This window comes from Balaenoptera ricei, chromosome 7 (genome assembly GCF_028023285.1).
Source record: "Balaenoptera ricei isolate mBalRic1 chromosome 7, mBalRic1.hap2, whole genome shotgun sequence".
Lineage (NCBI taxonomy): Eukaryota > Metazoa > Chordata > Mammalia > Artiodactyla > Balaenopteridae > Balaenoptera > Balaenoptera ricei.
The window spans coordinates 18,292,872-18,308,525 of NC_082645.1; the positions used below are offsets into that span (position 1 = coordinate 18,292,872).

Genomic DNA, 15,654 nt, shown 5'->3' on the forward strand with positions numbered 1-15,654 from the left:
GAAGTGTTAGCCACAGCAATCAGAGAAGAAAAAGAAATAAAAGGAATCCAAATCGGAAAAGAAGAAGTAAAGCTGTCACTGTTTGCAGATGACATGATACTATACATAGAGAATCCTAAAGATGCTACCAGAAAACTACTAGAGCTAATCAATGAATTTGGTAAAGTAGCAGGATACAAAATTAATGCACAGAAATCTCTTGCATTTCTATACACTAATGACGAAAAATCTGAAAGTGAAATTAAGAAAACACTCCCGTTTACCATTGCAACAAAAAGAATAAAATATCTAAGAATAAACCTACCTAAGAAGACAAAAGACCTGTATGCAGAAAATTACAAGACACTGATGAAAGAAATTAAAGATGATACAAATAGATGGAGAGATATACCATGTTCTTGGATTGGAAGAATCAACATTGTGAAAATGACTCTACTACCCAAAGCAATCTACAGATTCAATGCAATCCCTATCAAACTACCACTGGCATTTTTCACAGAACTAGAACAAAAAATTTCACAATTTGTATGGAAACACAAAAGACCCCAAATAGCCAAAGCAATCTTGAGAAAGAAAAACGGAGCTGGAGGAATCTGGTTCCTGGACTTCAGACTATATTAGAAAGCTACAGTAATCAAGACAGTTTGGTACTGGCACAAAAACAGAAATATAGATCAATGGAACAGGATAGAAAGCCCAGAGATAAACCCATGCACATATGGTCACCTTATCTTCGATAAAGGAGGCAAGAATATACAGTGGAGAAAAGACAGCCTCTTCAATAAGTGGTGCTGGGAAAATTGGACAGATATATGTAAAAGTATGAAATTAGAACACTCCCTGACACCATACACAAAAATAAACTCAAAATGGATTAAAGACCTAAGTGTAAGGCCAGACACTATCAAACTCTCAGAGGAAAACATAGGCAGAACACTCTATGACATACATCACAGCAAGATTCTTTTTGACCCAGCTCCTAGAGAAATGGAAATAAAAACACAAATAAACAAATGGGACCTAATGAAACTTAAAAGCTTTTGCACAGCAAAGGAAACCATAAACAAGACCAAAATACAACTCTCAGAATGGGAGAAAATATTTGCAAATGAAGCAACTGACAAACGATTAATCTCCAAGATATACAAGCAGCTCATGCAGCTCAATAACAAAAAAACGAACAACCCAATCCAAAAATGGGCAGAAGACCTAAATAGACATTTCTCCAAAGAAGATATACAGATTGCCAACAGACACATGAAAGAATGCTCAACATCATTAATCATTAGAGAAATGCAAATCAAAACTACAATGAGATATCATCTCACAATGGTCAGAATGGCCATCATCAAAAAATCTAGAAACAATAAATGTTGGAGAGGGTGTGGAGGAAAGGGAACCCTCTTGCACTGTTGGTGGGAATGTAAATTCATACAGCCACTATGGAGAACAGTATGGAGGTTCCTTAAAAAACTACAAACAGAACTACCATACGACCCAGCAATCCCACTACTGGGCATATACCCTGAGAAAATCATAGTTCAAAAAGAGTCATGTACCAAAATGTTCATTGCAGCTCTATTTACAATAGCCAGGACATGGAAGCAACCTAAGTGTCCATCATCGGATGAATGGATAAAGAAGATGTGGCACATATATACCATGGAATATTACTCAGCCATAAAAAGAAATGAAATGGAGGTATTTGTAATGAGGTGGATGGAGTTAGAGTCTGTCGTACAGAGTGAAGTAAGTCAGAAAGAGAAAAACAAATACTGTATGCTAACACATATATATGGAATCTAAAAAAAAGAAAAAAGAAAAAGAAATGGTCAGAAGAACCTAGGGGCAAGGTGGGAATAAAGACACAGACCTACTAGAGAATGGACTTGAGGATACGGGGAGGGGGAAGGGTAAGCTGGGACAAAGTGAGAGAGTGGCATGGACTTATATACACTACCAAATGTAAAATAGATAGCTAGTGGGAAGCAGCCGCATAGCACAGGGAGATCAGCTCGGTGCTTTGTGACCACCTAGAGGGGTGGGATGGGGAGGGTGAGAGGGAGGGAGATGCAAGAGGGAAGAGATATGGGAACATATGTATATGTATAACTGATTCACTTTGGTATAAAGCAGAAACTAACACACCATTGTAAAGCAATTATACTTTAATAAAGATGTTTAAAAAATTAAAAAAATTAAAAAAAATTAAAAAAAGAGTTACTGGACTCCCATCACTCTGTCACAATGCAACCATTGCAATGTCCCAGACCCCTCCCAAGCACCATGCCCTGTCCCTTTCCCATCCCATATAAGAAAGACATTTGCCCTGTTTTCTCTCGCTCAGCACACTGAAAGTATACATACTCTGCCCAGTCAGCAGATGACTTATAGGTTCCCTGGCTATAAAAACAGACAAGCAACCCATGCTCATTGTCGACTTTCCCTGACTACCGGGAAGTCAGCCCGCTGTTCTTGCAGTTACCCTTCTCTTTAATAAACCCTATCTTCCTTACATTCTGCCTTGTGTACGGAAATTCTTTTCCAACCCACGCTCGGACCACGACATTTTGGTGGTCCGTATGGGGATATCTCTTGGGGAGATCTCCTCCCCCACCTCCTTTCCTCCCCCACCTCCTCTCCTCATTTCTTGGGACCCTCTGTGAACAGGCAAGTTGCAGTGGAAGCAACAGAGGACTCTGGCCAGGGCCACACCCTGGTGTGTTCCGAAGGCTCCACGGCTCACTTCACCCCATAACTGCCGCCCAGAACGGGTGAGGGTCCCTCTGTCTTCCTACTGAGGACTAAGCCAATTGATATTGTGTGGGCACGCGTCAGGCATTTAAAAGCTATTAGGGCGCCTGCCACTTGAAGACTCCCGTGAAAGGATAAGGGAGTCACGGAACAGATCAGGTTGTTAGAGCGTCTGCCCCCAGCAAGACAACTTCCATGCACTGTGAGACACAAATTAGTTCAAGCAAAACACTGAGCCCCCTCCCCTTGGCCGCTGCCTCCTTAGCAGGACTATGAGGCGGATTCCTCAGCCTGTCTTCTATGTTACTTTCACCTTTTTCTCGGTCCGGATTGACTTACGGGGTTGACTTACAGGAGCTCAGGCTGCATCTGAGCCATCCCAGGAGTGCCTTTTCATGTTTCAGGGAATCACCAAATGGTGAGTCACCCGGTGGGTCCCGGGAATCTCTCTCTCTTTCTTTCATTGCCCGAGTTGCACGGTGCCTTAGTCGCACTGTTTGTGCCTCAGTCGCATGGTTTGTGCCTTAGTCACATGCTCAGGGGTCACCTCTCACGGTCAGACACAACTGTTGGGACTGTCGGCCTATTTTGTGCATTAGTCACATGGAGAGATCACTGCGACAAAGAGGACGCCTTTCTGTCAGCCGGTGACTCTCAGTATCCCCATTCTATGGCATATAGGCTAAGAATGGGTTCTGGTACGTCTCGGGGGCTCCCTCAGACTCACCCCTCGGCCGTATCCTCAGGAACTGGAAAAAAATTTGACCCTGAAAATCACAAAAAGAGGCTCATTTTCTTCTGTAACACGGCTTGGCCCCAGTATAAACTGGGGGACCAAGAAAAATGGCCTCTTAATGGCATACTAAATTATAACATGAACCTCCAACTTGATCTCTTTTGCCGGAAACAAGGAAAGGACTCAGAGGTTCCTTATGTCCAGACCTTTATGGCCCTTAGTTAGAATCCCAGTCTGAGGGACTCATGCCACATGTGTCTTTCTGTTGCTGCCTTATCCCCCTGACCCCCTCTGTCTCCCTCTCCATCAGATCTCCTAGACGATCCTCTACTCGACCTTTCCTGTCCCCCACCCCATCAACCCCCTTTGCTTCAGCACCCACCCCACCTCAACCCGCAGATGCCCAACAGACCCCCTTACCAGGGCGAAAGCCCCCCTCCCCTCCCCACACAAGATCGAGGACTGCCCAACACAAGGAAACAGATTCTAATATGCTTCCCTTAAGGGAAGTAGTAAATGGAGACATGGGCACTATTAGAGTCCATGTTCCCTTTCCCATGTCTGACATTTCCCAAATTCAAAACAAGTTAGGTTCCTTCAGTCTGGATCCCATCACTTTTATTAAGGAATTTCAGGCCTTCACTATAGCCTCTGACCTGACCTGTCAAGACATTCATGTAGTCCTGACCACTTCTACTCATGAAGAGAAAAACAGGATATGAGCATTAGCCCAAGCTTGGGCAGACGAGGCACAGTTCTGTTTCCAAAACCTGGATGGATGGAGACCTGTTTTGGGCTGGCTAAATGACTCTCTTTGTAACTACACCCTCAATTTTAATCAGACTAGCCTGGAGTGGAATCCCTGGTCAGAGGAAAATAAATATGATGTACAAGAAGCTAATTTCACTTTGTGTTGGGGAAATTCAAGGAAAAATGAGACCAAGAAATATATTAATGAAGACCATATCCCCACAAACAGCTCGGCCCTGGGAACTAAATATGTGAGGATCGGTGTGACCACCGGACACTTAGTTTAACCTACCGGCAAGATTCTCCTCCAAAATATAATATAATTCAGCTAATATTCAGAAATTTGTTATGCCAATTCCCCCCGTCACACTCATAATCAGTCAGAGCCTGGATTCTCCCCTTTATGTACAGATGATTACTTCCTCGGAGTTTGGCCTTCCCAATCTAATCCTAGGCCATGGGACCCCAGTCTATTTCCAGAGGAAAACTCCCAAAAGGTCAGGGCCTGGCTCTGGGGACCCACAACGGGGGTATATTTGAGGGGCACTGGATTTTCATTTCTGTGCAGTAACGGGGTCTATCTGGATCTTCCCACACTTTGAAGGGGTTCCTGTGCAATTAGTGCTGTGGTCCCAGAGGCGACCATTACAAAGGATTTAGCTTCCTCAGGAGGCATTCCCAACCTTGGGTCCTTCCTCAAAGAGGCCTTAAGACCTGTCTGGGAGAGACAAAAATAAACCACTGACTGGACATGCTTACGATAACCCAATTCTTGATAGGCCCAAAATAATACATAGTGTCTTTAGAGGGCTCTTTTGGTTTGCAGGCATACCCCTCTTAGAGAGGAGTGTTCTCAATCTCACCATCATGGACCAGGAATCTTGGAAGGCTACAGTAGCAGCCATTGAGGAAAAGCAGTCGGCCCTAGGCTCTCTGGCTGAGGTGGTTTTACAAAATAGGAGGGTCCTTAATGTTATAACAGCTGAGGCAGGGGGTGTCTGTGCCCTACTAAATTAGATATGTTGCTTAATACCTCTGGCCAGATTGAAGAAAACCTTCAGATTCTAAAGAAAAACATCAAATTAATAGAAGATTTAAAAGAGAGAGCAGGACAGGGCCCCAGCTGGCTTTCTAGCCTCCTCTCCTTTGTGGGGATCCAGATATGGACATGGCTATTGCCCTTGTTGGAACCATTAATCCTGATAGCCTTTGTTTTGTTGTTTGGCCCCTGCATTATTAACACATTATCTAAGTTCATCTCCCAACAGGTTCAAAAGATTCAATTCCAGATGGTGCTACAACAAGGGTAACAGCCAGTTGGCACACGGACTACATTGGAACAAGCCTTCTTATCATCCCCTGGACTCTCATCTTTCTCCGTGAATACACCTTGACAGAGCAGGCATCAGGAACCCAGGGTCCTTACGATGCCCCCACCCAGCAGGAAGCAGCCAGAGAGATTGTTGGCTATTCTCCTTACAAAAAGGGTTCCCGAACGCCTGAGAAGGCACTAGGCAGGTAGGTAGACATGAGCAGGGATCCAATAGGGCCAAAGAATTGGCCCTTTAAATAAAGAGAGGGGGAAATGTGGTGTGCTCCAAGGACAAAGAACAAGATAAACTCTAAGGGCCAATATTGCCAGAACAAAGAGTTACAGGACTCCCATCACTCTGTCACAATGCGACCATTGCGATGTCCCAGAGCCCTCCCAAGCACCATGCCCTGTCCCTTTCCCATCCCATATAAAGAAAGACATTTGCCCTGTTTTTCTCTCTCTCAGCACACTGAAAGTATACGTACTCTGCCCAGTCAGCAGATGACTTACAGGTTCCCTGGCTATAAAAACAGACAAGCAACCCATGCTCATTGTCGACTTTCCCTGACTACCAGGAAGTCAGCGCGCTGTTCTTGCAGTGATCCTTCTCTTTAATAAACCCTATCTTCCTTACATTCTGCCTTGTGTCTGGAAATTCTTTTCCAACCAGCGCTTGGACCATGACAAAATAATCTGTGAACACCCAAAAGAATTAGCTAATGGAACCCATCTGCCCACAAAATACCAGTTTTGTTGTACTTTAATCTTTAGAGATATAAAGATTCCTAGTGGTAGCCAAGAACTAAAGGAGCAATGCTGTGGTTCGAATAACTAAGCCTTCCCATGTTATCCGTCTATTTTACACAGTTAAGAAGCTTTGCTTTCTACAGAAGTTATATTCTTCAAATGTTGCAGTAAGTCAACTTTTTATAAAAACATCTTAGCAGAGCTCACTTTTGAAGGAAAACCATAGGTAAAGATTTTGTTTAAAGAAAATACTCCTTGACACTTCCTCAAATTTAACTTTATATCTATACTTTCATGTGAGGTGGGTTTTGGAATTGGTTTTATTTTGTTTTAAATAATGACACCAATAGAGATAACTATTAAATCAACTAGAAAGATCTAAGAAACATGGAAAATGTTGATGGAGAGTAGAAGAATGCCAGGGTAAGCAAGATATCTGGTGAACTCTTTCTGCAAGATGGCCATGTGTCAGGTGGGGATGGGCCATGCAACTTAGACCTTGGGAAAGTACAAAGTGAGAGCCATAAGACTGTGAAAGCAAGAGAAGAGAAATCCATGGGGGCAGGTGGGGGAATGGAGTTCTCTTGCATAGGGAAAATGGATGCACCATTGGGTAAGGAGAAGGACCAGCGTAGACTTCTTGTAATTCTCTGGCCCTTTCACTAACGTCTCTCATCTAATCGTCAGGTCGGGTTGCACAAACTGCAGGACTGTGGCCTTGCTGATATGACCTCTTATCTCTTCTAGAGGTGTTTCTCAGGTAACAGTTTGAAGATCTGATTATTAAGTATGATAGAGATGATGCTACCCACCCTGTTCTCTATCCCTTCTAATGTTAAACCTGGAGGGGCTGAGGACCCATGGCACTGAGATGTATATATCTCTCTCCCTCTCCGTCCTCCTCACCCTCTCCTCCAGAAAACTATCCCTCTCAGCCCTCACCAGCGTCTGGGAACAAGCTTTGAAACTTTCCCTTCCAGACAATGATGTCACTTGAAAAGTCTGTCAACAAAACTACCCCAAAAATTAGACTCACCAATATCAAGATGAACACCAGGGACAAATGAATTGAGAAAGAACATGATGATAACAAATCCCAACACTGTCAGGCATTTGGCGAGCAGAATCTTGTCTGATATCCTGTGCTGTGAGAGAGGAAAACACAACTCATTTACTCAGTGTAATCTGATTTCTGCAATGTGTCCACAATCCTACGTGATTTGAATCACTACAAATTTCTCCTTAAGATGAAAAATATATCATCTTGAACTTGAAAGATAAGATCATGTGTTACAAGGAATACTGTACAGATTCAAGATTAGAACATTCAAAATCTTGAAATCAAAATCTATGAAAAATAAACATAAAAAATTTAAAATATAGTACAATCCTTTTATATGACACCTGACTAAATACATTTTCAATATGACACAGAGATGCTAAGCTGTTCCCAGCCCCACTGCCAGCATTAGATAAGATAAAGCCATTGGGGAGCCAACACATTAACCTCCAGGGACCTGGCCCTTCAAGACACATGCATTTCCACAGGTACTGTGTGCTCATAGCCTTTTAGTTTAACTTTCCCTCTATTATGCAAATCTCTGCTCATGTGGTACTGAGGTTAAAATGTTCTTGCAATAACAGGACTTCTGCTGAATGCACTTAGCAGTCCCCTAGTCACCAGATGACACATATGGGATCCTGCCCCAGGCATTCAGGGGGTGAGGGGAGGTACTCTGCAGCACCTTCATTAACCTTAGAGTTGCAGACCTCCTTCCAGTGGGCCTGAGCCACAGGGCAAGATAGGGCAAGGTCCCCAAAGGGTGCTGTGCTGTGTGGGACTGGGGCAGGGAGTGAGGTCCCAAGAAGCACACACATCTAACTAGGCCCCTGTGTGAATCACACTCCACGGTGTGAACCAACAACTGCACTATGTCCTTTCCTCAGTGTGGTCCCACCAGCACCTCTGTCTGTTAGTCTATGCCTAGGATATCCAGGTCTAGATGTAAATATAGATAAGGCTATATAAATAATAGATCTAGGTATAGGTATGGGTAGATACAGACAGGGCTATGGGTAAGATATGGGTGTAGATAAAGATATAGATGTAGACATAGAGATAGATGTAGACATAGATAAGGGTATAGACAGGGGTATAGACATGGACATGGACATAGACACAGACATGAGTATGGGTGTAGGTATAGGTAGAGTTAGAGATAGGTTTTCTCTCTTGATTTCTCTGGTCACGCAGTTAAAGCTGATGCCATAAAACCCACAAGCATATCCCTCTGTGTCACAGTGACTCTGGCAGCAGCCCCTGGTCCCCTGCTCACAGGCCGTGGGGGCTGCCTTGGGAGCTCCTGTCTTCCTTCCCCACCCACTGTCAAGGCTTGGCCAGCCCCCACTCATCTTCCCCTTCCCCTGCCCCCACCAAGGAAGCCAATTTTGCTAGATGAGTCTGTGATGGAGAATCAGGAAGAAAGGGGCATGGCACCTCCCTGGGCCAGGTTAACCACAGAAACTGGGTATTACCATGGCCGACTCCAGGATTGGAAATGGAGAGAGCAGGGAGGTCAAAGAATATTCCAGTGTCACTCGGCTGGTATAAGATGATCGAAGTTTGTACTTTGTTATATTGGGGTGTCTGTCAAATTTTATCCTTTGGTTATCTGAGGTCATCAAAGTGAGAAGTCTGAGAAACAATGCGGGGGTAGTGCCCAGCTCCCTGGTCCTTGTCCACCAGGTACACAGAGAGGTACACAGTCTCATCCCTAACTTACAGACAGAACTACTAGAAAAGGTGGGCAGGGTCTGTTTAGGCCTGAGGCCAGAAAAATGTCATAGCCACACCCGTCTTCCCTAACCCTGACCATCTGAGTGGGACAGATGCTGGGAGGACAGACTCAAAGAATATGTTACCTACCGGGTCCCAATGTCTAAATTTCCTTTAGCGAAGGACAAAATGTTCCTATCATAATTAGAGAGTGGGTATTCAACCTCTTCCGAGGAAAGAAACTACCCGGATTTGAAATTTCATGAAGATATAAATGACTTCTAGCAGATCTTGAGCTGGGAGAGGGGCACTATGTGTCCTCAGGTGGGCTGAGAAATTCCACCAAGGTGGGAAAGTGAGCAAAAGAGCCCAAAATGAGTTTTGCCTCCCAAAGTCAGAGCCGTACAAGAGAAGACATACACTCCATCTCTGCCCAAAAAGGTGTTCCATCTCAAGCAGCACGCCTCCCTTGTCTTGGCCTCCATCTCCTCACCCGCACAATGGGAACCACAGACTTGCCTTTCAGGGTCAGGGGGAGTTGAGAGCCGGCCAACCACAGAAAACGCTGCCCTATCTTAAAAGGAACATAAAAAGTTTACCTTTTAAATTCCTGGACAAAATAAGCCTACTATGTCTGGAAAATTATCTTTCCCATTAATTCCTGGAAATAATTTATGTCTTGTGTACAACTACAGGAATAAAAGAAAGATGACTTTCAGTTGCAACTTCACATGAAGCAAGGAAAAGGAATCTACTCTGTTCTTGAAGAAATCCCTGAGAAAAGAAACCACAATACCTTTCTTTGTAGCTCCTGGATATTGGTCTCCCAATTTTTATCTTCCTGTGAGATCTGTCTAAAAGAGAAAAGGGCAGACATCATTTTCCTGGTGGCATCGAGTGGTGAGGCCAGCAAGGTGGCATTCGGCAGTGGCATACAGCATGGTCCCCTGGACTGGATGCTGTCCACAGTGTGACGCCAGGTGCAGCCACAGAATGGGGCAGGCCTCGTGGTGTAAGGAGCCAGGTAGAACTGGGTTCATGAATTGGAAAAGATGCTCACTCTAGATTCCCAAGGAAAAGTAATACATGAAATGACCGGACTGTTCAATGAGGCATGTGCGAGCATAGCACAGGAAATGTCAGAAGAACACTGGCCAGAATGTCAACAGGGGAATGAGACAGTAAGCCACCTTGGTTTTCCTCTTTTTACTTCTTAAGTTTCTGAATTTTTTTTCAAAATGAGGCTGTGTTATATTTATAATTTAATTAAAGGAAAAAACAGTAAAAGAAATGCCACTTGCTTTAGTGGTGATTTTTATCAATCGGAAATCTACTTTGAAGCACTTATGTCTTCTTCCTTCCCCCTCTGGTCATGGTACCCGCCCATCTCTATTTCCATTTCAGTCACCTCTATTTGTTCCAACTTGCCTTTCTTTTTTAACCTTTCCTATCAACTCATCTTTTCTTTTCTGCTTTATTTCCTCCCTCATCAGTTAGGAAAACGAAGCTGTGTGGTGGAGAATTTAGTCTTCATGAGCACGCACGTGTCATAGTGTCAATGGAGGTCGACCACACAGCCAGTACAGACCCTAAAGGAAATCACAGCAGACCCAAGTGAATGGTTCTAAGGACAATTTTTTAAAATAGAATGTAGAAACAAGACCTGAAGAGTTAGCACATTCCTTAGATCACCCTCATTCCAATCTGCTTCCAGTGACTGTGTGGCCTTACAAAGCCACTGCCCTCTCTGAGCCTCAGTTTCCCTTTCTGTGATCAAAACAGGATGAGTTGATGGAAACTTGGTGAATTCTTCACATTTTAACCCTGAGATACACTGACTGTGTCTTAACATCCATACCAGATGGAACACGTTGAAACTTGAAGGCCAGTAGATTAAATACATTCAGGGCAATTTACTCCTGCATCTTTAATTTACAAAGTTTTTCCTTTTAAGATCCATGCTTGTTGTTGAAGTTGGCCACTCTGGCCCCAGCCTGCAACTCAGGGCCTTCCAGTAGCCTGGGGACACCAGGTCCTGCTTCTCCAGTGCCACAGGATGCAGGTAGGTCCTGAGATGAGATGGAGCTGAGGACGTTGAGACAGTGCTTCACACTGGGCTGCATCTCTACACAGAGTGAGTCTCTTCATACTCGCCTGTGGCCTTCTCCCCCCACTCTCAGACCAGGCTGCAGCCACACTAGACGGCCCTCAGAGGTTGGCACTGGCACTGCACCCAGCTCCTGTCCTCAGTCTGCTTGCCTGCTCTCTGGGAACACAGGGCTGGCCTCAGCAAACTGCAACAGGTAAGATCATTCTCACTACCTTCACAAGGACTCACATTTCCCCTTGCCGTGACAGACTTCTCATCTCCACCCAGTTCTCAACCCTACTGCTGGAATGCTTCCACATCCCTGAGGAGTGAGCAGGCTCTCGCTCCTTCTGTCAGTACTTCCAGCGTAAAGACAGGTTGGAACTCAGCACCTCATCCGAGTGGGGAGGAAAAACTCAGCACCTCACTGTTACTGTTAGGTCTCAGCTTTGATTAAAAACAAACTCAAGGGACTTCTCTGGTGGTCCAGTGGTTAAGATTCACGCTTCCAATGCAGGGGGCCCTGGTTCAATCCCTAGTCAGGGAACTAATTTCCCACATGCCTTAAGGTGGCCAAAAAAAAAAAAAAAAAAACTCCAAGAAATGAATTGAGCAGGACTTAGGTATTCTTCGAGCTCCTGGCAAATCAACTACTGGGAGGATATTTTGTTAGATTAGTTTGTTATATTAATTGTTTTTTATTTTTATTATGCAACGTGTTAGGTGTGAAGTGTGACAGGCAGTAGTTGAGTGTGAACTCAATCCCTGGCATCACTCTTTCCTAGGTGCATAACCCTGGGCAAGTTGCTCAAATTCTCTGAGCCTCAGTTTTCTCATCCTTAAGCTGGGGCTAATATCAGCACACATTCCAGAGAGCTAAGTGAGGGTTAAGTAAAATACTGCACCATAACAGGCTTAGCACAGTGTATGGCCCCCCAAACTTACTTAGTAGCATGCAGCTAGTGTTACTCTTTCGCAGTACCATGGGGTACTCTTCACAATCACTTTAGCTCACATTTTGCACATGACATTTGGACAGTCTTAGGGTGGTCATAAATAGGTTGTTGATACAATCCAACCATTGAGTATAACTGGTAAAGATAAGAACCACTGCTGTAAACCAAGAGTGGTCTGAGCAGGGCCTGGCTTGATACCTGTGGAAGCTGTGCAGCCTTCGGGCCAGCAAGCGCTCCAGCACCAGCACCTTCCCCAGGAGCAGACCTCGAACTGCTGTCTCCTCACGGCTGGCTGGGCTGATGCGCTGTGCAGTAAGGCGCCAGACATGGATCTCATGCTTCAGTTCTGCAGGAAAGGAAAGCCGAGGCTTCATTCTCCCGCAATCTCAGACGTCAGCACCTACTCCCCTCAGCACCCTCCAAGAACAGAAAACACACACCCGTGATGCAGATCTCCAAGAGTCAAACCAAAGCAGTGGCTTCTTAGCTTTCATGTTATTATGACAGAACCAGAAGACAAAGCTGACTTTTAAAAATTACAGTAGATGCAAAGATAATTTCAACTCTTTGGGTGAAGAATAAATTCTTGAATAGGCATATCAAAGCTAGCACCCAACAAACTTTTTCCCTCCCAAGAAATTACTTCTTGGAGCCAGTAGTTCAGATCTCAGTTCAAAATCCAGATATTGCCCAATCTTTGAAACAGATCTAGTACACATCGGAAATACAATTGTAGTAGGTGGTGCCTGGTCTCCCCAGTAGGGCATTTGGTAATAGTAGGAGATGGGGAGAGCCCTCCCTCCTGACCAGGCCCCCAAGTTGAGCTTGCGTCTACGAAAGGACACAAAGGAGAGAAATGTAGACAACTTTATGCACTTCTGAAATTAACAGAATGAGGCAAATTTTCGCCCATCAATGAATTTAAACCCCTTCTGATAGAGAAGAGAAAAATGAATTGTCAATTCATTGGCGCCTAAAATACTAGACTATCTTATGAAATTTTACTTTTAACCTCTAGTTTACTGTTAAAGATACTACATAAATTTCTCGAAATATCCACTAAAAGAATATAAGGAAGCACAGTATTTTCATGAGTCACCTCTCATGTACAATGCACTATACTACTTATCTTAAAAATTCAAGATGAAATTAAAAGAACACACACTTTCAAGCAGGATTAGAGCAGTAGACAATAGCTCAGAGCAGAGTCAAGGCAGGGCAATTCTCCCAAGACCTGTGAAGCAGTGCACAAGTCTGGGTTCAATGACAAGGAAAATGCCACCGTGGTTTTCTCTAAAGGGTCAGCCTTTCAAAGATGAAAACTTTTTAGAATGAAGATAAGTACAGTGCTTCCATTCAGTACATATTGATTCTTTGTAGATTGCTAAAACAGAAGAAACTTGGGTATAATCTGAAAGCCTCTACAGAGAAACAGATCCATAATTCCCTCAATAAACATAATTCACACCTCCATAATTCACACCTCATTAAACAACCTGTGAGGTTATGATAATATAAAAAGGAGGAGGCGGAGGAAGAGGATAAAAACATGAACTAGGCTTCTGAAATGCTGAACACACACACACACACAAATGCCGCACTGGGACAGGAATGGGGGGGCAAGGTGGTGCAGCAGCTTCAGAGAAGGTGCAGACAGTGCCATTATTTTGTCCAAAGCTCTGAACTTCATTATATAGTGGATATCATTCAAAGCCCTCCCTAAAGTATCAGAGACTTTCTAGCCATTCTTTCAAGCCATACTAGTGACTGCCACTCTCTCAAGCAGCTGACCAACTTTGAGGAGCTACACAAGAGTGTTGCTCAGCTTAGTTCCCAGGCCAGCCTATGGGAGCCTCCCCACCTCTGTGTTTGGAGAAGGAGAAACTGTGAATCTGACCTTCCAGGTCCCCAGGGCTCCTTTCCACAGGTGTCTTCTCCAGCATCACCCTCAGCCCCTCACGCACACCCAGAGCCTAGCTGTCTTCTATCCCATCAAATCAAACAGGACGCGCTACTCTCCTCAGATCAACCCATGGGTTAATGCTCAAGTAGTGCACTTTCATTTTTCTAGTTGTGGATGAAATAAATATATCATCGATCATGGGAAATTTTGGTTGAGAGCAATTTTGTCCAGGAGAAGGGAGCTCACTGCTTGCACCCAGAGCTCAGTTTAGCCAAGCATCCACTCCTTGGCTCCCAGGCTTCCTCTGCACCTCCTCTGCCATTTCCCCACCCTGTCTCTGCTGAGCTCTAAGACTGTGAACTCAATCAGCTACTTGATATTGCCCTCTGAACCTTGTGCTATAAGATTCACAGATAAACATTCCATCTTCCCCCACAGAACTCTCTCTTCCCTCACTGTCTTAGTTCTTATATGACATCATTAATCTTCCAGGTATATGAACCTGAAATGTCATTTTGGTCTTATCAATGTCATTCTCCTCTACATTTCTGCACTGAACATGTAATAGGTGTCAGACACCATGCTAGATGTTAAAGGAGAAGAATAAATTGACAAGTTATAAGACAGGCCTCCAACAAGCTAGACAGAGAAATAAGATACATCATAAATGAACATGAGCTAAGGCAGTACTAGGCCACAAGAGCAGTTCAGGATATGATGGTGTGGGTCTTGCAGGATCCACTTGTTCCTGACTCAGGTCACCAGCTTATCCAGGCTTCATCTCCTCACATTTGCCAATTCTGATTGCTGCTCCTCAGTAACCTTTGACTGAAGCCACTTCCTGACAACCCAACCCTGGTTAATCATAAAACACTGTTTGCCCTATCTATCGATCTATCTATCATCTATAGAAACTGTCTATATATCTATTTATCTATCTATAGATAAATACAGTGAGATAGATATATAGAAACAAGGAATCTATGTTCCTATTTATCTATCTTCTACCTATCTAGACTGATCCATCTAAGAAAACAGATGATAGATAGATAGATGATAGATAGATAGATAGATAGATAGATAGATAGATAGATAGATGATAGATAGCTTCCTTCTTTCAAATAGCCCATTGTTCCCCATGACCTGCAAAGATCTTTAGGGAAGACTCAAGATCCTCAAATGGTGAGCTCTGATCCCACTGTATAAGTTTTAGCTCTTGCTTTTAGCCCTGACCAGGACACATCATCAGATGTCTCATCTCTACCTCTCTGATTACCACCAGCCCCTATCTTTCCAAGCTTCTCAACCACCCTCTTGTGGCATTACTTGTGGTTGCCGTGTACATGTTACAAACAGGCAAAGACATTACCATGTGGGATGTGTTCTCTCACAGGAGGTGGTGGCTGCCAGGAGCCTAGAGGAGGGTCACCTGGCTCTAATTCAGGAGTCTCAGGGGAAGACACCTAGGCCAGGAGCTGAGAAATGGAATTATACTACTGTAAGATTCTTATACTTTATGTTAAGTGGTATAATATCACTTGAAGTTAGTGATATAATTATAACTAAAATCACAATTAGAAAATGTGACATGATGATACACTTAAATTCAACCATATCACTAATCAAGT

General features: G+C 43.9%; 1 protein-coding gene across 8 annotated transcripts in view; it reads right to left on the reverse strand.

Moving 5' to 3' along the window:
- The window catches only part of OCA2 (OCA2 melanosomal transmembrane protein), a 298,538-nt gene that overhangs the window by 125,756 nt on the left and 157,128 nt on the right, over positions 1-15,654 (reverse strand). For all 8 annotated transcript variants that reach the window (XM_059927745.1, XM_059927747.1, XM_059927740.1 and 5 more), the window contains 3 exons: positions 12,322-12,469; positions 9,875-9,932; positions 7,339-7,447 (listed from right to left, as the gene is read on the reverse strand). In XM_059927745.1, the coding sequence (XP_059783728.1) occupies positions 7,339-7,447; positions 9,875-9,932; positions 12,322-12,469 (315 nt within the window). The remainder of the gene's footprint in view (positions 1-7,338; positions 7,448-9,874; positions 9,933-12,321; positions 12,470-15,654) is intronic.